The sequence below is a fragment of the Camelina sativa genome, chromosome 14 (genome assembly GCF_000633955.1).
Source record: "Camelina sativa cultivar DH55 chromosome 14, Cs, whole genome shotgun sequence".
Classification (NCBI taxonomy): domain Eukaryota; kingdom Viridiplantae; phylum Streptophyta; class Magnoliopsida; order Brassicales; family Brassicaceae; genus Camelina; species Camelina sativa.
The window spans coordinates 592,171-616,627 of record NC_025698.1 but is presented as its reverse complement, the minus strand read 5'-3'; the positions used below and the strand labels follow the sequence as shown (position 1 = coordinate 616,627).

Sequence of the window (24,457 nt, the reverse complement as noted above, 5' to 3'; positions counted from 1 at the left end):
TTGATGGAATAAGTGTTTTGATGAATATTAGATAGGCGACGATGTGAGTATTTATAGTGAAACGGCACAAAAAAAACTTGTTTCTAATTTAATAAGTTGAGTATTCTTTTTGTCTATCAACTTATGTGACTGGAATAACGTGAAAAAAACGAAATGATACGGCGTTGATAAAACGATATTTGATAACCATTGTTAATACGGGATAGTCTATAACTGATCATACAGTCACATGTCAACTGTTCTTAAATTGCGGAGAAGATTTCTGAAATAGATTTTGATAAGTTCTCCTCTTTTCACTCGCAAATGCCGTGGTACGTAAGAGGACAGTTGACAGTTGATTAAATAAAATTTTAAATTATTTGAAATTATTTTCTTTATTTAGACAGTCTTATTTGATTAAACCAAAACAAATGGACGGATTACAAAATTCATAATTACACATTCTACATTTTCTCATTCGTCAACATGGCTAATGGCACATGTGTACGGCTGCAGTACTCTTTTCAACATATCCACCAAGAAACATAACATTGATGCCAATGTTCATTAACAGAAAATACTAATGATTTATTGAACCAAAATATCAGTAATGATTTTACTACTAATAGATTTCATATAATCATTATCCAATTCCATGTCTCGAAACACCCTTGTAGCTATACGTGGTAGAATGAGTTTGTAGATTTCTGCCACAGATCATTTTTGTTAATCAAATAGTTGGAACTATCAGTTGAACTTTCGAAGATTTTCAATATTGGACAAGACTGTCATGCAATAAAGAAAATGAGTCTAATTCTTCTGTACGTAACTTAACATTATCTGTCATGCAATAATCATTAAGGTCCCTAATATGATGGCATATCTAGAGGTACGTTCTCGTTCTTATATCACATGGCTTCATTTGATAAAAGTCTCACATGAACCCAGCCGCCCGATCGACTAATTAATATTAGGATGAAATTTTTTTTGTTTCTTACGGTCAAAAATGAAGATTATACAGATACAAATTTGTCCCCAAAAAAAACATATAAAAATTAAAAAAAATCTCTGTACGTATAAACTTTAGAAGACAAATGAACAAAAAAAAAAAATACTGATTTAAACCAAATCTGATAGCCTGTCTGTTTATGTTTTATCAGTTTCTTAAGCTAACAAATTTAAATTCGTATACTGATTAAATATATGGATTAACAATAAAAGAGCCTGTACAATCGTAAACTTAGCACACAAAATATAAAGGCTTATCAAAGGGCCCAATAACGATAAAACAAAACTTGAGAACAAGAATGGTCCAAGTTAGAAGATCTCATTTCACATTGTGTACACCAAACTATTTCTTTCTAATGTTCTTAAACATTATCACAAATTTTCTAGTTATTTGGCAGATAAGTTTAAATATCCATTATATAATAAAACGAAAAATATAAAACAGAAGTACACAACATTGTTTTGTAAATTGTATAATTTTAATAAGTTGGTTACAAATAGGTTATAGATTAAGTTTTGTATTATTTGTATAGTCTGGATTTATTGTTTCCAAAAATATTAAAGAGAGTAATTTAAATAATCATTTCATATCATCTAACTTACCATATTAATTTTTTTTATTAAACTATTAATTAAGTAAAATCTTTTGATATCTAATTTAACATATTAATTAGTTAATTAACATTATATTTCACCTCTCATTTTTATATATGAGTCTTTTTTGTGAAACAAATAAATTATCATATTATTTATTATAATTAAAAAATAGTTTTATTTCCGGATATACCATAACTTGAATGTTTAAAAACAAATATAAATGATTCAATCTATAAAATATTCAAATTTTATTAATATTATTCTTTAAAAATAATATCTATTAAATTATTTTTTTTGCTGAGTAACGAGTCAAAATTTGAATATTTAAATTCAATTTCATACTTTTTGTTGAATTTTATTATTTTATACAATATAATAAACTTTAAATAATTTATTTTGAAATATTTTTAAAATATTGAAACTTGATATTAAAATTAGAAACTATAAACACTCCAAATTGGTTTATTATAGCAATATCAATAATATGTCACTATAATATGAAAGAATTTCAAAAAACCAAGTATATTAAAAAAACAATATAACAATATATTAAATGACTCATAATATTATAACTCGCTTTTTAAAAACAAATTCATAAAATTATGTCTTATAATGGCATCTAATACAACATATTAAAATAGAAAATATAAAACAAATTTTACAAAATAAAATTCAACCAGTGTTATAGCACGTGTACTTAACTAGAATCATTAACAATATAAAACTTATAAAATAAGTGTCTTTTTTAAGTCATCATATTTAGCATATGATTTTATTGCATAATATTTTATCCAAAAAAACATTTAAAAACAATCATATCAATTATATTTTATATAAAAATTACAATATAAATAAAATAAATTTCAATTCGTACTCTAGTTGAAATTAATACAACATATTAATATAAAATATGGGGTTTAATCTAGTTCTTTATTTAAAGGCTAAAACATAATGGACCCCCAATGTCTTTGATATCTATATTTAAAATCAATTTTGGAGCTTTACAAAATCCATATGAAGTTTCTCTTTTTCAATTATTATTTCTGTTGAGAATTTAAATTTAATAATTCATCTCACATAATTGAGTGATCGACATAAAAATTATCTTACATCTGTACTAGCTTAAGTATGATAGCTCCACCCCACACGCGTGTCATGCTATTATTCAAATCAAAATAATTAGCGTGATCGTTTCGTATCATTTTATTCAACCCATAAATCATATTATTTTAATTTTGCATCGCATATGTTATACAAACCGAAAATTTATGTTTCCTTATGATGACTTGTTGGAAAATATGATATTTGCTTAACACTTCACCTCAACCAAAAAATATTATATGTATTTCTTAAACAAAGGTTAGATAGATGTAACAATTTGGATACCTTTTTCCAATGGAAAAGTGAAAAACTATTACTTTTTAATTTTATTTTAAGCCAAACATAAAAGGTAAAATTAATTTAAAATAAATTATGCTAGTTTGAAAAATAATAGTTTCCTTAACCCCATATATAATATGAGTTTAAAAAATGATTTTAATAAACGTTGAAATAAAAAACAATAAACTTTTTATAAATCTATTTCACGCGTTCCGTGTCATATATATACTTTTCAAATAAGCTTAGGCAACATAGTGACAAAAAATATATAGTGTTTAAATACGTAGGCACTAAGCCATCTGTAATGTATATATAACACACAAACACACACAAATGTCTTTAAAGTTTCATGTTGTGTCATACTCTTTCTTTTAAGTCGGCAATTTTTTTTCACAATGTTGAACATCTTGCCGTTTTTCTTCCTCCTTCTTCCGTTACTCATCGGAAACAACCGCATTTGCGTCGCCGTGAAGACAGGCTTCGTGGGGAGAAACGGCACGCAGTTCGTACTGAACGGAGAACAAGTCTACTTAAACGGCTTCAATGCTTATTGGATGATGACCACTGCGGCCGACACGGCGTCTAGAGGAAGAACCACTGTCACGACGGCGCTCCGACAAGCCTCCGTCGTGGGAATGAACGTCGCTAGGATTTGGGGTTTCAACGAAGGAGATTACATTCCTCTTCAGATCTCTCCTGGCTTCTATAGTGAAGACGTTTTCAAGGTAATTAACACGCATGCATACACATAGGCATACACACCAATTTTTTCTTATATGATTTGATCGTTAGCTTATTTATTGTTTTGATAAATTTCCTATTTCACATATTCTTATTTTTTCCCTTTTTTGCATTTGTTTGAATCACTCTCTAATCGCTAATACACGGAGTTATAAATTAACGATTGACTAGTAATTGTAATTATGGTCGTCATATTTGTATAATAATCCTTTCGATGACCATTGCCTGATTGAATCCATATATTGAAGAATTCAAATTTCAAATATGACTTCCCGACAAACGAACTTCAAACTTTTTTGTTCTTTCTTGAAATAAAAGATTGTCGCGTCCTTTTCATTACGCTAATAGTATGTATAAAGTAAAATAACCGCAAAAAAGACAAAAACGCATAGATAGAATTTAATATTGTTAATCATATTTAATATGTAATAATTAGAAGCATAAAGTTGGTACCAGATAGCTAGTAGTATATACCTTATTTGTTGACCTATTAAAGGAACCTTAACATGATTGATGATTGATTAACAACAATATATTAACAACAAATTATTGCGTTTTGTGAATACTACTGATACAAGGTTTTGGTGTCAGCAGGGGCTAGACTTTGTGGTCTATGAAGCTGGAAGGTTTAATATTAAATTGATAATCAGTTTAGTCAATAATTACGAAGATTATGGAGGGAGAAAAAAGTACGTGGAATGGGCCGGTTTGAACGAACCGGATGAATTCTACACAAACTCAGCTGTCAAGCAATTCTACAAGAACCACGTGAAGGTAAACTATAGACATTTAATCTCATCATTTTGAGTAGAGATAAGTATCAGTGAAATATAAATCGAGATCATCATATGTAACACGGCACGTTACAGGCCAAAAAGATTTTAGAGTATATGGGTACACGTTAACGCGAGATAACCGACGACGGTTTTGAAATGTCAAAAGTTAGGTTTTAATCAATTAAAAATAATCAACAAATATGACAAATGTACCAAATCCAAAAAATTACTAACTTATTTTTGACAAATGTCCCTCAAATTAAATATCTTTTTTTTTTTGTAAGGATCAGACTAGAATTTTGTATATTTGTACCGACCTACGGTTTGACAAAATAATGAAACAGGCCATGTTGACGAGGAAAAACACAATCACTGGTCGAATGTACAAAGACGACCCAACCATCTTCTCATGGGAACTCATCAATGAACCTCGCTGCAACGATTCTACTGGTTCTACTATTCTTCAGGTTCATCTCTCTCGCTCTCTCCTCTGTATAATTGTATTGACATGTACTATGTATTACGTACTTAAACGGTGCCGTTTTCTTGTGTGTGTGCAGAATTGGGTGAAGGAAATGGCTAGTTTTGTTAAGTCAATAGACTCGAACCACTTACTGGAAATAGGGCTTGAAGGGTTTTACGGAGAGTCTAAACCGGAAAGAACGGGTTACAACCCTGGCAGCACGGTCTCAACCGGTACAGATTTCATCTCCAATAACCAAATTCCGGATATCGATTTCACCACTATCCATATCTACCCGGATTCTTGGTAAGTCATCAGTCTCTATTCACGGGATCAAAATTGGGTTTTTGTGTGTTTCTGGTTCTTCTCTTTATAACACAGTCTCTGTTTCACCATCTGTTCCTACCAAATCAAGATCAGGCTACCATTACAGAGCGTAAGAACTGGAGAACAAGATACATTTGTGGACAGATGGATCGCAGCACACATCGAAGATTGTGAAAGTATCATCAAGAAGCCTTTACTAATAACAGAGTTTGGGAAATCTTCAAAGTATCCTGGTTTCAGCTTAGAGAAACGGAACAAGTTTTTCAAGCGAGTCTACGATGTCATCTACGACAGCGCAAGAACCGGCGGTTCGTGCACTGGTGGAGTTTTCTGGCAACTTACGACCAATAGAACCGGTCTGTTAGGTGATGGGTACGAGGTTTTTATGCAAGAAGGTCCTAATACTACTGCTCAGCTTATCGCAGAGCAATCTAGTAAACTGAGAAACCTCAAGTATCCACCATTGGTCACACATAGTGCAGAATGAAACAGTATAGATACAAGACAGTAAAAATTTAGAATGTACAAAAAAGGACACATGTAAAATTGAATATGAACAAAAGCTAAAAGCTATATATACTTTATTTTAGGGTTTAAAAGTCGTTTAATTATTTCATTAGCAACAACAACAACAGTGGGAAATTATATATTACAGAGAAGAGACACAACATCTTGTTTAAAATGAGGAAACAAGAAGATCATCTGAAGTGGTAATACCTTTAAATACGTTCCTGTCTGAAGGTAAACCGGCTACAACACCATGTTCGATGCCGCATTCGTTTGTTCCTCTCCTGATCTTGAAGTAACCATCCTGAAATTTTCACATATTATATCTCAGGTTCTGTATTTTCTCTGGAATTCGAATGTTGCTACTTGGACGGTCAAAAGTAAAAAAATAAAATGATTGAAGAGGAGAAAAACTTACATCACCCCAGCTTCGGTTCCATTGATTTGCAAGCAACTGCAACCAATTCAAAAGAACAAAAATATTATGAACTTTCCAGCCACAAAATTGAAGTCCAATGTGTTATATAGTGGATTTCATACCCAATAATCTTCGCCGTCATCAGAAGTTCCCCAGCCAATAAGTTTAACAGCATGACCTCCAATGTTAGCACCAGTTATGTGCTTGTACACTCCAGATTTGTAATGCGCAAAGTCCTGAAGAACAACAAAAGATCCATGAAAATTGTGGATTTTGATAATATAATAATATGCTTGATCAATCTAAAACCTAGTATTTACCTCGTAAACGGTAAAGGCAACCTCAACAGGTCCGTTTTTGTAAACTTCTGCCATAATGTCTTCAGGGTGAGATCTGACCTTGTACGCGCTAACACCATAGTGTTTTGATTCACGCCAAAGCTGGTTTCCGCTAGCACATTTCCTCACACATTTTGGTGTAGGGTAAGCGGGTTCACATCCAGGGTGAGAACAACCAGTATTGTCAAAGTATGGATCACACTGAAGAATGAAGAACATTGCAAAAGCTCTAAATATTTTAACCCACTTAGCCATTAACATATGTTATTTGCGGCTAAAATGAGAATTTACCTCTTCGGTTACTACACCATGGTGCTTAAAGTACCGCCATGCAGCAATTGGGTATCCACCATTACAACCTTGACCGCAAAGGAATCCACAACATGCTAAGAGATCGTTGACAGATAAAGAAATGTTCTGCATCAAAGCAACTAATATTAAATCTTTCGAAATGAGAGACACCAACAATCATCAATCTTGGGTTCATGGAGCAATCTGCGTTACCATGTTATATTTGATGCAGAACCTGTCGGAGAGTGATTCAACAGCACCAAACGCCCAGCAAGAACCACAGTGACCCTAACCAAACAAAAAAACTAGGATGTAATCATCGATCTGAGTAACAAATCGTTCTGTATAAAAGAAACTCGAATGATGTGTACCTGATCTTTAGTGAGAAAATCGAGGATAGGATTTGACACAAAACATAAGAAGAGTCAGTAAATCCATTGGATAGAAGACAGAGATAATGGAGATCTAAGAGATTTAAAAACCGACCTAAGATCCTTCCAATAGTGGTGCACTGAGACCAAGCGGTTCTAGCATCAAATTCTTTTGGAAGCTTCAAAGATAAATCATGGCTTACAATAGGTACACCCAAAAATTCAGTCTTTGGTGTGGGTTTAACACCAAGGAGGCGCTTAAACTCTGCAACCTACACATAGATACACAAAAGCACATGTCTTATTAAGGAACAGTTTATAACCATTTACATCTCTACACACACACACAAAAAAAAAAAAGAGTATATAAAGAAATCTCTGTAAGATAATAACAATAAAAACTCACGGTGGCGTTTGCAAAGCGATCATTCAAAGCAGCTTTCCAACCAGCTTTTGGATTACCATTGACTTCATTGACAATCTCATTCTGCAAAAAAACAAAAAACTCATCATCAATTCAACGATAAGGCAAATCTAAAAATAGACGATCAGCCATGAATTAGGTGGAATCAAAATCAGAACCTGAAGAATCCGTGAGGAAAGCTTCTGCTTAGAAAGATTCTCTGCTGCAATACCCTGAGATTAAGACAATAAAAAAAACCAGCTTTAAAAAATCAAAACTTTAAACAAATATAAAACCATAAAGTATGTATTCGATTCACATAAGTATAGATCAGAACTAGATGAAAGCAATAACATCCATAAACATCGATCCTTGTAAGCAATTTTTATGAAGGTTTTTAAAGTACCTGAAGGTTGAAGGATGAAATTATAATCCCTAAAAGCAAGAAAACAGAGGCCAAGTGAAGTCTGATACAATTCTCAGCCATGAATCTAATCTCTCTCTCTCTCTCTCTCTCTCTCTCTCTCTCTCAATCCCCTCGATAAATTCCAAAACTGAAACAAATGATTTGCCAGAGAGAGTTTTGGAAAAAAAAGGTATCTCTCTCTCTAAATGGACGTTTTCTTTCGAGATAGAGAGAAGAAGCTTTATCTTCAAGAATCAAGAGAGAGAGAGAATGACAGATCAATATTACTTCAAGTAGAAGATCCTGACCGTTGATTTGTTCCACTTACTTGATTATTAATCATTGTTTAAAAATTTAAAATGATTTAATTAACCTGACTATGATGTTTGAAACGTGGAAACATTTTAATGGGCCTATGGTCTTTTAAGGTAGTCATTGCATAAATATAGGCCCAATTGGATAGTCATAATATGGCCCAAACTAATTGGATAGTCATACTTGATTAATCTGATCTCAAGGGGTTACTTTAGGCGGCTTTAATTACAAAAAAAAAATCAAATTACACAGTAACAGTAGTTAATTAATTAAGCCTCTCTACCTGAAGCATCGAAAAGCCATAGAAACCTCTAGAAAGGAGCAGAGAATCTTCGAAGGCGATGGAGTACGTCTCATCTACAGGCGAACGAATATGGTTTCTTCAACCCTAAGTTGCTAATTTCATTTGTCTTTAGAGCTGCTGGTAAGCTCGTCTTTTAACGCTTCGGATCAATTTCTCTGTAATTGTGAATTTGAAATTTGTTCCGGTAGGGTTTTAAACTCACCGGAGGCGATTAGTGCCGAGATCGATTGTGTAGAGCTGATCTGATCTGGGAGATTGTCTCTGTAATTATGAATTGTTGATGATGAGTCTTTAACGTTTTGTATCTAGGTATCCTGCGTTTGGTACTGAGCTTGTGGTTAGGGATTTGAAGTATTTTGTGTTATGAGGATAGTGAATCAAACACTGCGGAAGAGGACTAGTGGTGGAGAGGTGCTAGACTCGGAAGATGACTCTGATGATTACGACATTGCAGAAGCAAACTGTGAGTTAGCTATGGTAGAAGGTCAGCTCTGTAACATACCATACGAGCTCTATGATCTACACGATTTAACGAAGATACTGTCTGTTGAGACATGGAACTCATCTTTGACTGAAGAAGAAAGATTCTTCCTCTCATGTTTTCTGCCAGATATGGATCAACAGACATTCAGTCTGACGATGCAGGAGCTTCTTGGAGGCGCTAATTTGTATTTTGGGATTCCAGAGGATAGGTTTTACAAAGATTTGAGAGGAGGATTGTTTGCTCCAAAGGTAGCTTGTTGCAAAGAAGGGGTTATGTTCTTCAAGAGGAGAAAGTATTACTACTCTTTGAAGTTCTATCATGAAAAGCTGATCAAGACATTCACGGAGATGCAAAGGTTGTGGGTTCAGTATGGAAAGAAACTGGGCAGTAACGCAAGACTCCTTCTTTGTTCAGAACAAACGCAAACCGATAGTCTCAAGCTACTGGACCTTAATAGAGTTCCATCTGGGGAAATGGAAAGTGCTTCCTGTAGATTCAAAACTCCCAAAGTAGTGAAACCTGTGGAAAGAAGTAGAACGAAAAGTTTAACCTTCCCTTGCATTGGCAGCTCCAAGAACAGTCTCAAGATAAAGATAACTGAGAAAGGAATATTCCAGTACCAAGGTTCCATCTTAAATTCTGCTGGCTGTCATCATCAGACTTTACCAAAGGGTCTTCTCAAAGTAGTCCCTAAATCTTCTTCTGCCATTCTCAGGGAACCCTATGTAGTAGCTCCAGGAAACAGTCTCCTGCAAATCCATGAAACCGGTTCAAAGAATATTAGATTTGCAGCGTCTCCTTATTTAGGTACGAGATTTGAGAAACCACCCTACGGAAGGATCGCCTGTTCTATCGCACAACTCCCAAAATGCTCACTGAATCACCAAGACCCTTTCTTAACCTATTTGGAAACTACACAAAGCTCAATTGACAAGGTAGAACCGGTGTTGCATAATCCAACACAAACTATCCCCAGAGGTCTTGGTGCTTCAAATTACTCCATCACAGAACATAATCTGGCTCTAAAGCAAGAAGAATATGTCCGTTACCACCTGAAGTCTCCTGGTTTAAAGCTGAGCACTGTTGACAGAGGCTATGAAACAGCCGACACCAAAACCAAGAGGATTTTTTCTGGTAATAACTTTCAGAGGGAAGCCAAGGTCCTGAGGAAACCGCTGCATGTTCTGAGGGAAGACAATCATGCTCAAGAAACCGACAATGACCATTTGTTTTCCTTGACGTACAAACGTAAAAAGGTTGAGAGAATCAGCATCGCTTGAACTTCCACTTTATGCTAACCCACGTAATGTACTCTTCCATTGCTCCGAGATTCATGAAAAAAATATGAACTGTAATGCATATTGGTGACTGGATTTGGATTTGGACTTGGGTTGGGGCTAAGATTGTTTCTTTTCGTAAGAGTTAGGCACTAAAGGAAGTATTGGTGAAATAAAGGAGTAAAGTGTAATAACCAATAACTAGTCGCAACTAAATAAACAAGAGAGTTCCGATAAGGTCACCCATGCCTTTGTTTTATTTTCTCTCCGGAACAACGCTTTGAGAGCTTCTTCCAAAAACCTCAAAACCACAAAGCTCATACAACGGTACGCTCCTCCAAAGCTTATCGCTTTCAGCCGTTTATTGTATCATCGTCATCTCTAGGGTTTTAGCGCTGTAAACCAAATACAAAACTCATAAAATTTTACTTATTTTGGAGAAAGGGTTTTGGAGTGATGGGGTCTCTCGTTCGTGAGTGGCTCGGGTTTCAGCAATTTCCAGTGGCTACCCAAGAAAAGCTGATCGAATTCTTCGGCAAATTGAAGCAAAAGGTTTGTTTTTTTGGTCCCTCCTGTTTCTTTGATGTTGAGTCGGTTTCTCGGATTCTCCGTTGTGATTAATAAGGATGATGGGGGATTTTTTTTTTTTTTTTGTAATTGCAGGATATGAACTCTATGACAGTTCTTGTTCTGGGTAAAGGCGGTGTCGGGAAATCATCCACCGTCAATTCTCTTATCGGCGAACAAGTCGTCCGTGTCAGTCCTTTCCAGGTATGTAAATTTAGTTTCCTTAAGCTTGAATTTGACCTTTATTTTAATTTATGTGGATTAAGTAAGTATATTGATGGTTTTGTAGGCTGAAGGTTTGAGACCAGTGATGTGTTCAAGAACAATGGGAGGGTTCACTATCAACATTATTGACACCCCTGGACTTGTGGAAGCTGGATATGTCAATCACCAAGCCCTCGAGTTAATCAAAGGGTCCGTATTTGAATCCCTCCTTCATTATATTGATTGGTTTGAGTGACTTTTTGTGTTTGACTAGCTCTCCATTGATGTTATTAGATCTGCTTGTTGCGTATATCTCATATGTTCGTGATTAATTAAGCTACGTAAATATGTGCTTAAAATGTTTTTTTGTAAGGTTTCTGCTGAAATTGTGTACTATGAGTATTGAAATTGTGTACTATGAGTATTGAGTAATATAATTAATACTGTTTAGGCTTTACTCAATGGGGCTTATTGTTCTGCTGAAGCTGTGTGTGTGTGGAAGTCTTAGGAGTTATGACAGTTGTGTGTGTCGAAGTTCATATGACAGTTTTTTTTACTCAATGGGGTTTATTGTCCTGCTGAAATTGTGTATTATGCCTAATACTGTTTAGGCTCAACTCAATGGGGTTTATTGTTCTGCTAAAGCTGTGTGTGTGTGTGTGTGGAAGTCTTATGATAGTTGTGTGTGTTTCTCGGATTTTGGGCAGGTTTCTTGTGAATAGAACCATAGATGTCTTGCTCTATGTTGATCGTTTGGATGTGTATAGAGTCGATGAGCTAGATAAGCAAGTTGTTAAAGCAATCACCCAAACCTTTGGAAAAGAGATATGGTGCAAAACCTTGCTTGTTCTGACTCATGCTCAATTTTCACCTCCCGATGAACTTTCCTACGAAACTTTTTCCTCCAAGAGATCAGATTCTCTCCTCAAAACTATCCGTGCTGGTTCTAAGATGCGAAAACAAGAATTTGAGGTATGGTTATACCCATCTCCGACAATAGTTTTGCCAATGTTTGATTCATTGTAGCAAAAATCAGTTACATTCTTCTCTACTGGCTTGTAGGATTCTGCAATCGCGGTAGTCTATGCAGAGAACAGCGGAAGATGCAGTAAGAACGATAACGACGAAAAGGTTTGAGTTTTTGGAATCTCTGATTTGATCCGACTTGTGGGGGACTTTTGAAAGTTGCTTACCTGCTCTTGGTTTGGTTTAGGCTCTTCCTAATGGTGAAGCGTGGATCCCGAACTTGGTGAAGGCAATAACTGATGTAGCAACAAACCAGAGGAAAGCAATTCATGTAGACAAGAAGATGGTAGATGGATCTTACTCTGATGATAGAGGAAAGAAACTCATCCCTCTTATCATCGGCGCTCAGGTAAGAAAGAGTGACACAATTTGGTGAATTTGTCTTGTTCGAATTTGGTAAACAAGTGAAATCCGTTTTTTTGTACTTGTCAGTACTTCATCGTTAAGATGATTCAAGGAGCAATCAGAAATGACATCAAGACAAGTGGAAAGCCACTTTAAGAGCGAGTGAAGAACATGTTGTGTTGTGACCAAATTGGAAGGAGAAGAAGAGTTTTTCTTTTTTTTCATTGTGTTTTTAAAGACTTTTATCTGCAACATTTTTCTAGTTTCCGGCTTTTTATCTTTTCTGTAATCTATGGAGATTTGCCCAAAGAAAATATTACCATGTGTTTTTGGTTAAATGAAATGGATGTTTCCCAGAAAAAGGAATACATTATTCTGTAATTCTGTAGGTTATCTGATAAGAGAGATAGATTGTTCTAGTTTTATGTTCAATATAATGCTCTGTTCTCAAGGTTTATCACTTCATCATCACATCATCAAACTTTTACATTTTACAATTACATTTACATCCTCTTCTCTTTGGTAACCCCTTCTTACTCTGTTTCAGACTAAGGAAACAACTCAACACACTTGCGTGATTACATAAGCTGCACAGAAGGACAGAACCAAACACAAAAACTCTCTAAACATGATTGATTGGCTCTAAACAATCGCCAAAACTCTTTTGCTCTTTGCTTCTTCTCAGCATATAATCCTCAAACCCAAAACGACGACCACAAAAAAAAAAAAACAACGTTGTGCTGACTACTGAGAACATAGCAGATTCTAACGCCTCCATAAACAAGCATGAAACACGTTGCTTCCCTCGGAGCCATGGAGTTGTAAATTATTCAGTGGTTAGAATCAAGATTGAGGGTTAATTGGGCCACTAGACATGATTGGTGTGCTGATAGTGGTACTAATTAACCAAAGCAATTCTTGTTGTGAACGCCAGGCCGCTTATATCTATGTTACAGAGAGAGAACAGAGAAGGTACGTTTAATAGATCGTCCCGGTCCTACATAATCTTTCATATAACTGTTTAGATTAAGTTAATGACCGTCCAATCTCACAGTTGTTGCAACGTGACGAAATTAAACGGTCCAGATCTCTTGACCTTTCCAGAAACAACTTTTTCCATTTATTTTATTTATCACTAAAATAAGAAAGGGAAATAAAGTACCCGTCTTTACTTACATATAGCAAAATGGATGCTTAATTTTAAGATCATTTGTATCCACTCATTGCATCATTATTTACTGGATACTAGTAACATATTTTATTTTATATAGTTAAGCACAACTTCAAGTTTTGTGAATAAAATATGTTGGAATCTAAATATTATATATAGTTGGATTGTTTATCTTCTTACCGCTCGAGTATTCGATCTTTTCTGTACTTCTTCAGTCATATGTAAATAATAAAATTACTGTACATAGAAACGGTGAAATCAATAGCAGCACAGGAAAGAAAAAAAAAAGTGCAATATATTTGAAAACAAAAATTAGAAAGCGATATAGCATTACATCTACAAAACGTGTAAGGTACGTCATTTTTTTCATAAGTAGTACGTACGTTCCTACACTAAAAAAAAAACAAAAGGAGACGAAGTGAGAGAGAGAGAGAGAGAGACCAATTTTCTATGTCAGGAAACCCAGGATGGAGACAGAAGAAGATTTAAATCAAAGAATGCGTTCAGTTGAGTTGGCTGTCAAAGAAGCTCTCTCTGCACGAGGCGATAAGCAATTTACTGACCCAGTTATTATGATTTCTTCATCTTTTTGGTTTTTGTTTTATTTATTTACAGTTGTAACTGTCCTTTTTTTTTTTTTGAATTCGCAATCCCTTTTTATTTATTTTGTTATCGTATAAAGAATTGTATTTTTTTCACATAAAGAAATTGTTATCACAGGAAACAAAGTAGCATACTTTACTTTAGTATCGTTTTGAATAATAGTATGTTTAAAGGAAAACAAGGTCCCAAACAAATATGTTTAAACGGCATGCTTATGTAGTTTTGTTGTTTTATCGCAAAAACCTAAACAGTAAACACGATTTTCTTTAACAATATTATAATAGTAAAGAAGAAACGCGTTTTCCTTAATTTCCCAATTACAGCTTTAAAAACCATGAAATAATACAAGGTACAGAACCTTTTCCGGTGAAGATGATTTTAAGAAATTGTTTCTCCTTTTCTTCACTCCTTCTAGTCCTTCATATAAATTTAAACCAACATTTCATAACAAATGTCAGTGATCTTAAATGATCTTATCTCGGATTCTTCACTACATTCCCACTAACATAAATTGTTTTCCTCGGAAAAGTCAGTCTAATCAACTTTTTTAATTCCTATTAGATTAGTGTTTAGTTAACTTCATTTACTAAAATGATCTATATTTATTTCATGAACTAATATTAGATATGTGAAAGATACTAACAAACTGTCATTTGGTTAATAAAATTTACTCCAACGCCTAAAATCATGGTGGTCTTTGAGTCAGAGTTTAACAATTGGCTCACTTCATACCATAAAGGATAATTGATAAATATTTTAATGCAAACTTGAACCAAAAATGTAATTGGTTGACAGCATCGTAACTTTACTATTTTACTTTATTATATTGATCAATATTTGAATGCAAACTTGAACACGCTGTCGCTGTGGTTGATTAATAAATTTTAAACGTAGTATTTAAATTTACTAAACTGATCAATTATTTATAAATTCATATGTGATCGTTTCAAAATGCTGAAGTTAAGATTTACATAAGAGACTAATCAAATTACAATCTATATATCAAATTTAGTAACTACATATGTTGGTTTTTGAAATCGGAAAGTATTGTGCGGGTGAATCCAAATAAAGCGCAGGCTTAAGTTACTATATTTGGTAACCTGGTACACCACGCCCCATAAAGCAACCTAAGATAAATATACGAAACTTCTAACTTTTTTCTAAATTATGAGTTGTCATTCTGATGGGGTGTCACGGGGGTTTATTGATCGAAGTTCCCTCTATATAGATTGCTCTCTCTCATCATTTTTTTTTCATAAATCTTAAACTTTCTTCTCTCGCTTCTCCTTTTCTTAACNAAAAAAAAAAAAAAAAAAAAAAAAAACCTTCTTCTCTGGTTTACTGGTTTCAGGTTATGGGTTCAGCACAAAGTACCCCTAACCCACAAGCGTCACAATTGAATGCTGAAGCGCCCATCACAGTTTGGTGGGACGTCGAAAATTGCTTGCCACCTTCTGAGATTGATGTTCATAGTATCGGTTGGCGCATAAGGAGATCGCTGAGAAACTTAGGCTACCAAGGTGCCGTGGAAATCATAGGCGTTATCGCAAATGACACTAAGCTTCCTGAGAAGGTGCTGGCTAGACTAAAACTACCAACCAGCGGAGTGCATATTCACGATTGTGAGAACGGTTAGTGAAGTTGCAGTTTTGATAATTGTTTGAAAGGTTTCATTTACCCTGATATGAGAATTTGTTTTTTTGTTTCTTCAGAGACCGGAGAGAAACAAGTGAGTGATGCTGAGATCAAGGCAAGAATGGGCGCTTGGAGAGACTTGAATATACATCCTCGCAATGCCATGATTATCTCTGGAGATGGTGATTTCCTGGATTCATCTCAGAGTCTCCGTGATAATGGTTATAACCTGAAGTTGGCTTATCGCCCAGGAGCTACGGCAGAAGAAGTGCTCGAGTCTGCACCACCCACTAACTGGACATGGAGAAAGTTGCTTGGGCTGAGAGATAAGCCATTAAAGAAAAAGAAACCTCGATCTCCTCCCCCAACATCTCCAGATCGCGAAAGATCTCCATCTCCAGAAGCCAAAAGATTCAAAGGGAATCGGTTCGCTGTTCTTCTCGGCTGCAAGTAATTAAGGGGAGCTAAGTAATCGTGTTTAGGGGTTTTTATGTAATAAATTTCGAATTTCTGGCTGTGTTAATTTCCTAAATGGGCTTGACCCAAAAACTTATGGTTTGGGCTATGTTGGGCCTGTATTTAATGTTGTGCTTTTATGATGATAATAATAATAATAATAACTAGTAGCAGTGTTATCCATCATTCTTCTTCTATCTAAATTGTGTGGTGTAGCAAAAAGAAAAAAAAAAAAGAAAAACCATTGGTTCACGTAAAACTGGATGTATGTAAGTTATAAATATTTTAATTAACCTTTAATAAATATCAAAAGAGAGAAAGAAATGCCTTAAACAAAACAAGAAAAGAAAACGAAAGCAATGCCCCAAATGCAAAGGCTAAAGCCATCATCAGAATCAAAGCAGCAGGAGCACAACAAGAAGGTGGCTCAGCTTAAATCTACGGTCTTTAGGGATAGTGTATGTTGAGGTAGATTATTAAAGTTTTAATGTTGGGCTTTGACTATTTACTACTACTAGTCATATATATCGAGGAAAAGAGGATCGACGTTTTAGATCTTGTCGAAGAACCAATCAATTCACATATTTACGACCCCAACATAACTTTTTGCTAAAAAAGTTGAAACTGTGCCTTGGTTGAAAAAGTAAGAAGGGCGCGTGTAATTCAAAGCTTCCACGTGGCCAAAATTCACATATTTTTACGACCCCCCAACATTACTTTTTTTACTTCGCCTTTTTGTAAACAATGATGTATGTCACGTCCCTAATAAGCCAATTCAATGTTGAATTTTATACCTATATTGTTAGATAGTACTTAGATATTTTTAAAAACTTGTAAGAATTTTACTAAATAACACTTCCTACTTCTGGTAGCAACTAGTCTATCACAACGGGAAGGTATCTCACTTGCGTGGTACCATTAACAAAAAAAAAAGTTAAGAGTGTAGTACAAAATATTCTCAATGGGTAGTTTTTTTTGGACAACCCTCAATGGGTAGTTAATAGTAGAGTTTTGAGGACAAAATATTCTCAATTGAGAACCTATGAAATCCCACGAGAAACTCACAACTCAAATTTTTTTTATTAGCATTTAATTTTGATATACTTCTCATCGATGGAGGTGTTGTAATTGCGATAATCATTTAAAAAATTTGCTCATGCATGGCAATTCTTTTCCCCTATTATTTCTGTTAAGAGCTTCCTAATATGGATAAACTTTTTTTTTAAGGAAAACTATCATTTAAAACTTTACTTTTGCTTCCAGCTTTGATTGTATTTTATGTAATCCTTAAATTTTTGGGAAAATTGGAAAAAAAGATCTTTTTAAAAACCTTTGCCTTGGTTGAAGCTCTTAATATAGCCATAGCCTTACTTGAAAGTTGAAACTGTGCCTTGGTTGTAAAGAACGGTGCGTGTACTTAAAACGCTTGCACGTGGCCCAATCAGTTCACATATTTAGATTTGGTCGTTGGATGGTGTTTGGTAGCATATCATGGCCCACTACTACAAGTTCACTGTTCCATATTTGCAACTTGGTTATCCAATTGCAAGGCGCACACACACGTCTTTTACCATGCCAACTAAACTTTTACTTATGCCTTTGTCATTCGTTACTAAAAAAGTATAAACGTATCTAATACTAAGATTTAGCAAAAAATTACTTTATACTGTGATTAAACTCTATTTTCTTATTAAAATGATGTTGGTTATTAAAAATGATCCTAATCCATTTCCCATTCTGAGTTCATAATTTGGATTGTTTTATATATATATATTTTTTATAGGTTTTCTTGCAAGCTACACATATAGTTTGTAAGGTGTGTGTGTGTAATATGACATCATATGGTTGACTCCCTTTCATTCTCTGGTTTTAGATGCTTGAGCTGCAGGCTAAAGTGGATAATGAAACTCTATCTGAATTTTGAATCCTATCTTCAATGTTGTTGATTAATTTAGATAACTCCTTTGAATAGTAAGATTCTTTGATTCTGATTATGTCCTATACTTTTGATTAGGAGTAGAAAAGACGCCTATGGTAAAACTGCTTAAGATCCTTCAAAATATGTGCGAGTGAGATGAGATCCTTCAAAATAATGTATCGCTTTCCAGAAAAAGGAAAAACTGCTTAAGTCCTAATTAATTTGTGCGTATCTAAAGCCCTTTTTTTTCTTTTTCATTTGTGTTGAAGTTTTAAAATCTACAAACTTAACTAGTATAGCCGATTGGGATCACCCGCGCCGTGTTTGGATTAAGCCTTTACGTGAGAGATTCTCTATAGAATCTGCAATAACTCTGGCGCTCGACTTGGTGTACCCGCCTGGAAAAATAATCATCACATCACTCAATTTTCTCCATTGAAAACTAGCTACGTGATATATAATGTCGCACCTGAAGTCAGCATCACAATAGGAATCTCTCTATCCCCTGCAAATCTGAAGACTTTCTCGTCACTACAAGTTATCCCATCAGGGCTTATCTGCCACAAGAGAGTGAGTCACATTGAAATTCCGGGATTGAAACTATATTCTGCTGCAAATATAAATCCGCAGTATTAATAAAAGTACCTTTAGAAGCCCCAGACGGTCTCCATCTAAGATATCAGTCCCAGCATTGTAAACTACCAACTCTGGTTGGAATTTTCGCCAAGCAACCTGAGAGTAGGTCATAGGTTCTCTCTTAAGAATTGCGTAAGACCACATGGTGTGATAGTTACGGATTAATCATGTTCAGAGGAACCAAGTTTCTAACTTTCAGCTACAGTTTTACATTCCATGATCCTGATCTAACGTCGCCACATATGTAATGTAAATTGGCAGGAAACAAGAGATTAAGCATACCTCAAGGGCTTCATCAAGTTTTTTCAAATACTCTTTGCTGGTAGTCCCACTCTGTCAAGGAATGTATATATTATTATAAATGACACAAAACAGTCAAAATTTTGATTCCAGGTGATAAAGAGGATAGGAGGCTTACCACCACCTCAACCTTGTGATCGATTAGTCTCATAGCTCTAGTATCCTGTAAGAGAAAAAACAGAGCAGGTTGATACAAGCGTTGAAAGGAAGGAAGCATAGATTTTTGTTTTAATTTAAAAAATGACTTCCAAAGAGGGCAACAAAGGCTTACAAAAGGGTATATATCAGGATTGTACATGTCGAGAATGTAAACGCGACCTACAGACAAAGCAGTAAGTAGGGTTATCCCCACAATGAACAACCATTAAGACAAAAACATGATAAAATAAGAAAAAGTTTTAACTCTCATACTATCATTGCCGAGATCTGTTTCGTGGCCATTCCCTTGATGAGCATCAAGATCGACTATCATAACCCTGTTTGAGTTTGACAAGGTTAAAAGAGAGAGAAAAAAAGGGGGTTGTTGTTGGGGATGATCTGTTTACATATCAAGGTGGTTTCTGATGGAAGCAAACGGGAAACAAGTTACCTAGATATCCTTAGACGAAGAAAAGCAAAGTGAACACAGAGAGAGATATCAGCGAAAGCACAAAATCCGCCGCCTCTCTTGGCAGAAGAATGATGAAAACCTCCTCCAATGTTAATTGCCCACCCACGTTCTGTTGCGAGTTTGGCTGCCAGAATCGTCCCACCAACCTGTGGCTCCAACACCACAACCCATTGCACCAGAAATATAAAGGAATTGTAACAAAAGAAAAGAGTAGAGCAGGAATGGGAAGAGGTAAAAAAAGGTTCTGCATACCTGCTTTAGGAATGGGAGAAGAAGTTTCTGCTGCACAAGATAGTTTGGAAAAGAAGCAACTGCGGGAACCTAAACAACAACAACAACATGGTTGTGGTATAGTTTTAGTTCAAAGGAGAAAAAAAACTGACATTCCCTGGTAATGTTCGGTCACCTCCACACCTCGATAATCTTAGCGACAGTGGCACTGCATTTCAAGCTGTTTAAGTAGGCCTTGGAATGAACCTGGGAATAAAACAAACATACATCCCATATGCACAGAGAGGTAAATAAAGAGAAACCAATCATAAAGAAAGAGGACACAAAACAATTCCAAGCAAAGAAGGTGGAGGGATGTACCACTAGAAGATCATGCTTTTTAGCTTTTAGAGGCTCAACGATTGATTTCTCCTCCAAAAGGGATTCCACGAAGACGGTCGACAAAAGGGGGGAAAAGAGAGAAGAGAGATTTTTTGGTTTTTTCGATTTTGCTTTTAAGAGTTTCTCTTGTGGATTTCAATTTCTATGCCTATGGTTTGGGTCTGTAAATATCTCACAAGTTGAAGGTTTTTATGTCTTTTACCCTTTTTTATTATTAAAAATAAATAATAACGTCAATATTTTCTAAAAGAGATGGCGGCACATTAGAGATTGATTCCTACTAGATAGGGTTGAAAATGTGCTTCGTTTTACAGTTTATATGACTTGGCCTTCTATCAGGTAACGGGATTCCACGAAGCTTCCTATTGGCATATAAAGAGATACTTTAATTTGTTTATGTTGCAACATAAATGACGTTTTAACCTATTTAATTAATCAGATGCTCAATTTATATATTATCGGAATGGGCAAACGGATGTAAACTGTACTACTAATAAAGAGAGACATCAAAAACATGTTTAAGAAAAACAAATGTAAATATTTCTTTGTGTTGGGACTAGAGTGGCACGTGATGAAACCATCTTTTAAAAATCTCCGCCTAGTACTGATTACGTCCCGTAAAATCGCTACACCCACCCTCTCCGCCTCAATTAATCACTAATCTCCACCTAGCATTCATTATTCGATTATACCGTCTAATCCGATTAATTTCCGCATAATTTTGTATATACCGATTATTTTTGGAGCTAAATATAAATCAAATATATATATTTCTGTTATTTAGACATTTAAATTAAGAGTTTATAATGTTTTATAATAACTAATGTACAAACTTTTAATTACAATCATTATTTTTTTCTTAATATTACGTTTTCTGTTTTTACCGTAATTTTAAAGACAATACTATAGCTTTATATTTTATTTGATATTTTTCTTTTCACATAAACATAATTATACATATATTTAGTACTATATATTTTTAATTTACTATTAATTTAATAAAATAACCAAAAAACTAGTTTCCGATTAATTTGCGTTTAATCTCCGATTTTCTTGCTAGGCGCTAGGCCCACCCCAACTGCCCAACTAACCCCTAGCGATTTCTAAAACATGGGATGAAACTATCAATGTCACTACTATACGATAGAGAGATCTTTGATTAAAAGCAAAATTTGCAACTTGCTATAAACCTCCTCCTTTCCCCTTCCTTTTTCTGATTATTCTCTCAAGGTAAGCGAAATTGTGTTATGTTAATTATGTCTTATCTTGTTTTGTAACCTCCTACTTTCCCCTTCCTTTCCAAAGATCCGTACAAGTAAATTATAGGGTTGGGCAAAATAACCGGTATCCAAATAACCGACCTAACCGAACCGAAAAAAATCAAACCAAAATCGAACCGAAATTCCTCAAATAACCGAATGGTTAGTAAAATACTATATCTAAACTAACTGAAACCGAACTGAACCGAACCGACAATTAAATGGTTAACCGAAATGTCTGAATATTTAGAAGATACCAAAATTAATATACTTAATATTATGCAAAACTATAAAATAAACTTAAAATATTAATTATTTCTACATTCAAAACAATTAAATACTTTAAATAATCAATATAGCTAAATGTTATTATTTTGAATTTATAAGATTAAATACTATTTTGTAAAATCAGATCAATATTTTTCCCCCTTTTTGTACTTCTGTAATGTATTATTGGTTAATTTTGGTTATATTCGGTTACTTTTGGTTATATTAGTTTTGTTTGGTTAATTTCAACATAATTTATGTTAGTTATGGTTACCTCTTCAACTAACCGAACCAAAACCGAACCGATAGAAATCAAACCGAACCGAATCAAAATTTTTAAAATATCCAAATGGTTATTATATTACTATATCCAAACTAACCAAAACCGAATACAACCGAACCGAAACCGAACGGTTAACCGAATGCCTATGCCTACAAGTAAGTATATGTTATGTCTTATCTTGTTTTGTAACTATTTCCATAAATGTATCGTATGTGTGACAAGAAGTGTTTTTAGAGAAAACAAAGATATAACAATCGGCTGTCAATGTTTTATCTTGTTTTGCAACTTTTCCAACTTGGACGTACGTGTGGTTCCTTTTTATACAAAAGGTGAATATATTTTGTGATAAGAAGTGGTCAAATTAGGTGTAAAATTTGAACTTATCGTACGACTAACGCAAATGATCAAATTTAATTTGACGTAGCAGCAATCAACCTCGATCGACTCTTGTAGTCCTACTCGCCTCTTTGTTCTTCAACATCATCCTCCTATATAATAAACACATCATCCAAGTTACGTTTTCATATGATGAAGAGCAGCCAATCAATTGACTGCTCTAAGTTCAACATCTGATGAATTCTGTGGTGATGAAGAGCAGCCAATCAAAGGCACGTTTTCATATCTGTAAAAATTTTCCTTGGGAGTTAGTTAGTTTTCAACAGAAAGAAATAAATCTGATTTTACATTTGCGTTGCATGAATTTGATTTGCTGACTTCGGTTGTGTCTAAAATTTTCCAGAGAATGTTGGACATGACGAAGAAGAAGCAGAAGAAGAAGTTGGCTCAAAAAGTTCTAGAGAAATTGGGGATGAGGGAAAGACTTCTAAACTTGTAGGCAAAGAAGCAAGCTGGAATTAGCATCTCGGAGGAGGGCACTTTTTGTTTTTTTTTTGTCAAAGAAGAAGAAAACATATCCGGCATCTGGTTTCTTCTAACTTTTAACGGCTTAATTTTGGGGTGGTTATATACTAAGCTGAGATGCGATATATAATAACCAGATAGTATGGTATGTTTTGCTAAATCATTTAGGTTTGGATATGTTAATCTTTTGATGGGTAATGTTTTTATTTATCTGTTTAATTTACTGCTAGAAATATATCAACGGAGAAAAAGTAAAAATGTTCTTTTTAAAAATGATTATATAATTTGCCACATAAATGTTCTAGGCAAATAAATTGAACTAGGGAAAGTTGGAACGGCGTCCCAAACGTACAAAAAAACTTAAACATAAACCGTCTAAAATGTGAAACCTTCTGACCACCACAGAGGTTTCTCGCGTTGACTTGTCAACCAAGTCAAACGACGACGTTATCATATCTCGTCCAAACGGCGCCGTGTTGCCATGAATCTTTCAAATGATGTTGTTTTACGATTTTGTGGCAAAACCCAAATTACCCAAAGGTGTGGTTAGTATTTTCTTTTTAACTTTTATGGTTTTATTATATATATATTTTTTTATATAGGGGTGTTATTTTATTTTATTTTGGAAACAACATAATCTCTAAACTCATCTGCTTATATTCCTTAAATAAACACACTCTTCTTCTTCACCAAATAGAAAAAAGAAAAAAAAACAAAAAACAAACAATGAGAAAAAGTGTAACAGAGCATTCTAATGGCATTTTGTTCAAAAAAAGAAAAAAAAGAAAAGCATTCTAATGGCGTATTGATTCTCCTCTCTCCATCTGAGAGACTGAGACTATCTCTCTCTCGTATTCGTATTGATGCTGATTTTTGAAGAGCAAAGAAGATTCAGAGCAGAATTAGGGTTTTTATGATTGATGACCCCCCAAACAACAACGAACGACATCGTCAATGGGAATGGTATAAAAAAAATCGTCTTCTTCCCAATCGTTTCATGTTAGATTTGCCGTTTCTTCTTCTGGTTTGTTGTAACAACATCTAGTCTCTCATCTGATTTCGGTCGTGCAAGTAAAGGTATACAAAATTCTAGGGTTTTCAGTACTTTAGGGGTTTCCTATCCACTTTGGCTATTAGAACTACAAATATGTTAGTACGATTGATGGTTCTTCTTCTTATTCTCTGTTTGCAGGTCTTGGGAGATGCTTTGAACAATCAAAAAAAATCTGATTCTATTGTGATTGATAGGTCCGTGTTTGACTTAACACAATACGCCGCCAACACAAGTGAGTTTTTTCTCTTCTTTTTTTTTTTTTTTT

At 34.5% G+C, this 24,457-nt stretch overlaps 6 protein-coding genes and 1 long non-coding RNA gene across 34 annotated transcripts in view; 5 read left to right on the top strand and 2 right to left on the bottom strand.

The window, feature by feature from the left end:
* LOC104738711 (mannan endo-1,4-beta-mannosidase 1-like) lies at window positions 3,254-5,855 on the top strand. The gene is made up of 5 exons (XM_010458901.2): window positions 3,254-3,689; window positions 4,300-4,479; window positions 4,826-4,948; window positions 5,042-5,250; window positions 5,365-5,855. The coding sequence occupies exons 1-5, from the start codon at window positions 3,360-3,362 to the stop codon at window positions 5,756-5,758; spliced, it is 1,236 nt and encodes a 411-aa protein (XP_010457203.1). The 5' UTR covers window positions 3,254-3,359; the 3' UTR covers window positions 5,759-5,855.
* Window positions 5,823-8,188, bottom strand: LOC104738712 (cathepsin B). The gene is made up of 11 exons (XM_010458902.1): window positions 8,006-8,188; window positions 7,779-7,832; window positions 7,603-7,683; window positions 7,312-7,468; window positions 7,197-7,201; window positions 7,039-7,113; window positions 6,826-6,951; window positions 6,517-6,735; window positions 6,319-6,432; window positions 6,197-6,232; window positions 5,823-6,082 (listed from the first exon to the last, which is right to left on the bottom strand). The coding sequence occupies exons 1-11, from the start codon at window positions 8,084-8,086 to the stop codon at window positions 5,948-5,950; spliced, it is 1,083 nt and encodes a 360-aa protein (XP_010457204.1). The 5' UTR covers window positions 8,087-8,188; the 3' UTR covers window positions 5,823-5,947.
* LOC104738710 lies at window positions 8,567-10,487 on the top strand. Its single transcript, XM_010458900.2, has 2 exons — window positions 8,567-8,744; window positions 8,934-10,487. Exon 2 carries the CDS (start codon window positions 8,988-8,990, stop codon window positions 10,386-10,388), a length of 1,401 nt encoding a protein of 466 aa, XP_010457202.1. The 5' UTR covers window positions 8,567-8,744; window positions 8,934-8,987; the 3' UTR covers window positions 10,389-10,487.
* Window positions 10,612-12,908, top strand: LOC104738709 (translocase of chloroplast 33, chloroplastic). Of its 2 annotated transcripts, none has more exons than XM_010458898.2 (8): window positions 10,612-10,712; window positions 10,830-10,937; window positions 11,049-11,156; window positions 11,242-11,366; window positions 11,864-12,128; window positions 12,219-12,287; window positions 12,370-12,531; window positions 12,615-12,908. In XM_010458898.2, the coding sequence occupies exons 2-8, from the start codon at window positions 10,842-10,844 to the stop codon at window positions 12,681-12,683; spliced, it is 894 nt and encodes a 297-aa protein (XP_010457200.1). In that variant the 5' UTR covers window positions 10,612-10,712; window positions 10,830-10,841; the 3' UTR covers window positions 12,684-12,908. The 2 variants fall into 2 exon arrangements, with proteins under 2 accessions (XP_010457200.1, XP_019091831.1); XM_019236286.1 differs by having other exon boundaries at window positions 10,645-10,712; window positions 10,826-10,937.
* Window positions 15,643-16,521, top strand: LOC104738708. The gene is made up of 2 exons (XM_010458897.2): window positions 15,643-15,932; window positions 16,014-16,521. The coding sequence occupies exons 1-2, from the start codon at window positions 15,656-15,658 to the stop codon at window positions 16,388-16,390; spliced, it is 654 nt and encodes a 217-aa protein (XP_010457199.1). The 5' UTR covers window positions 15,643-15,655; the 3' UTR covers window positions 16,391-16,521.
* Window positions 18,620-21,185, bottom strand: LOC104743111 (histone deacetylase 2-like). Its single transcript, XM_010464227.1, has 12 exons — window positions 21,161-21,185; window positions 20,448-20,578; window positions 20,271-20,333; window positions 20,109-20,177; window positions 19,836-20,002; window positions 19,658-19,722; window positions 19,518-19,564; window positions 19,365-19,409; window positions 19,229-19,279; window positions 18,956-19,042; window positions 18,780-18,867; window positions 18,620-18,708 (listed from the first exon to the last, which is right to left on the bottom strand). Exons 1-12 carry the CDS (start codon window positions 21,183-21,185, stop codon window positions 18,620-18,622), a joined length of 927 nt encoding a protein of 308 aa, XP_010462529.1.
* Window positions 23,801-24,457, top strand: part of LOC104738704 — an 8,794-nt gene continuing 8,137 nt past the window's right edge. For 23 of the 27 annotated variants that reach the window (XR_002035222.1, XR_002035226.1, XR_002035216.1 and 20 more), the window contains exons 1-2: window positions 23,802-24,215; window positions 24,331-24,424. This is a non-coding gene — a long non-coding RNA (uncharacterized LOC104738704). Of the gene's footprint in view, window positions 24,216-24,330; window positions 24,425-24,457 lie in introns of all 27 variants that reach the window. The other 4 variants (XR_002035228.1, XR_002035220.1, XR_002035212.1 and 1 more) reach the window with 3 other exon arrangements.

Excerpts from the sequence above, each read along its gene's own strand:
- LOC104743111 (XM_010464227.1), bottom strand. The coding sequence starts at position 21,185 with ATGCGGAAATTAATCGGATTAGACG. Across the intron at positions 20,334-20,447 it reads AAAAGCATGATCTTCTAGTG|GTTCATTCCAAGGCCTACTT; the intron begins GTACATCCCTCC and ends TTTTATTCCCAG. Across the intron at positions 19,410-19,517 it reads ATCCTGATATATACCCTTTT|GATACTAGAGCTATGAGACT; the intron begins GTAAGCCTTTGT and ends TTTCTCTTACAG.
- LOC104738710 (XM_010458900.2), top strand. The coding sequence starts at position 8,988 with ATGAGGATAGTGAATCAAACACTGCGGAAGAGGACTAGTGGTGGAGAG.
- LOC104738709 (XM_010458898.2), top strand. The coding sequence starts at position 10,842 with ATGGGGTCTCTCGTTCGTGAGTGGCTCGGGTTTCAGCAATTTCCAGTG. Across the intron at positions 10,938-11,048 it reads TCGGCAAATTGAAGCAAAAG|GATATGAACTCTATGACAGT; the intron begins GTTTGTTTTTTT and ends TTGTAATTGCAG. Across the intron at positions 12,532-12,614 it reads CTCTTATCATCGGCGCTCAG|TACTTCATCGTTAAGATGAT; the intron begins GTAAGAAAGAGT and ends TGTACTTGTCAG.
- LOC104738708 (XM_010458897.2), top strand. The coding sequence starts at position 15,656 with ATGGGTTCAGCACAAAGTACCCCTAACCCACAAGCGTCACAATTGAAT. Across the intron at positions 15,933-16,013 it reads TATTCACGATTGTGAGAACG|AGACCGGAGAGAAACAAGTG; the intron begins GTTAGTGAAGTT and ends TTGTTTCTTCAG.
- LOC104738712 (XM_010458902.1), bottom strand. The coding sequence starts at position 8,086 with ATGGCTGAGAATTGTATCAGACTTCACTTGGCCTCTGTTTTCTTGCTT. Across the intron at positions 6,433-6,516 it reads TTGCCTTTACCGTTTACGAG|GACTTTGCGCATTACAAATC; the intron begins GTAAATACTAGG and ends GTTGTTCTTCAG. Across the intron at positions 6,233-6,318 it reads ATGACGGCGAAGATTATTGG|TTGCTTGCAAATCAATGGAA; the intron begins GTATGAAATCCA and ends AATTGGTTGCAG.
- LOC104738711 (XM_010458901.2), top strand. The coding sequence starts at position 3,360 with ATGTTGAACATCTTGCCGTTTTTCTTCCTCCTTCTTCCGTTACTCATC. Across the intron at positions 3,690-4,299 it reads ATAGTGAAGACGTTTTCAAG|GGGCTAGACTTTGTGGTCTA; the intron begins GTAATTAACACG and ends TGGTGTCAGCAG. Across the intron at positions 5,251-5,364 it reads CATATCTACCCGGATTCTTG|GCTACCATTACAGAGCGTAA; the intron begins GTAAGTCATCAG and ends AATCAAGATCAG.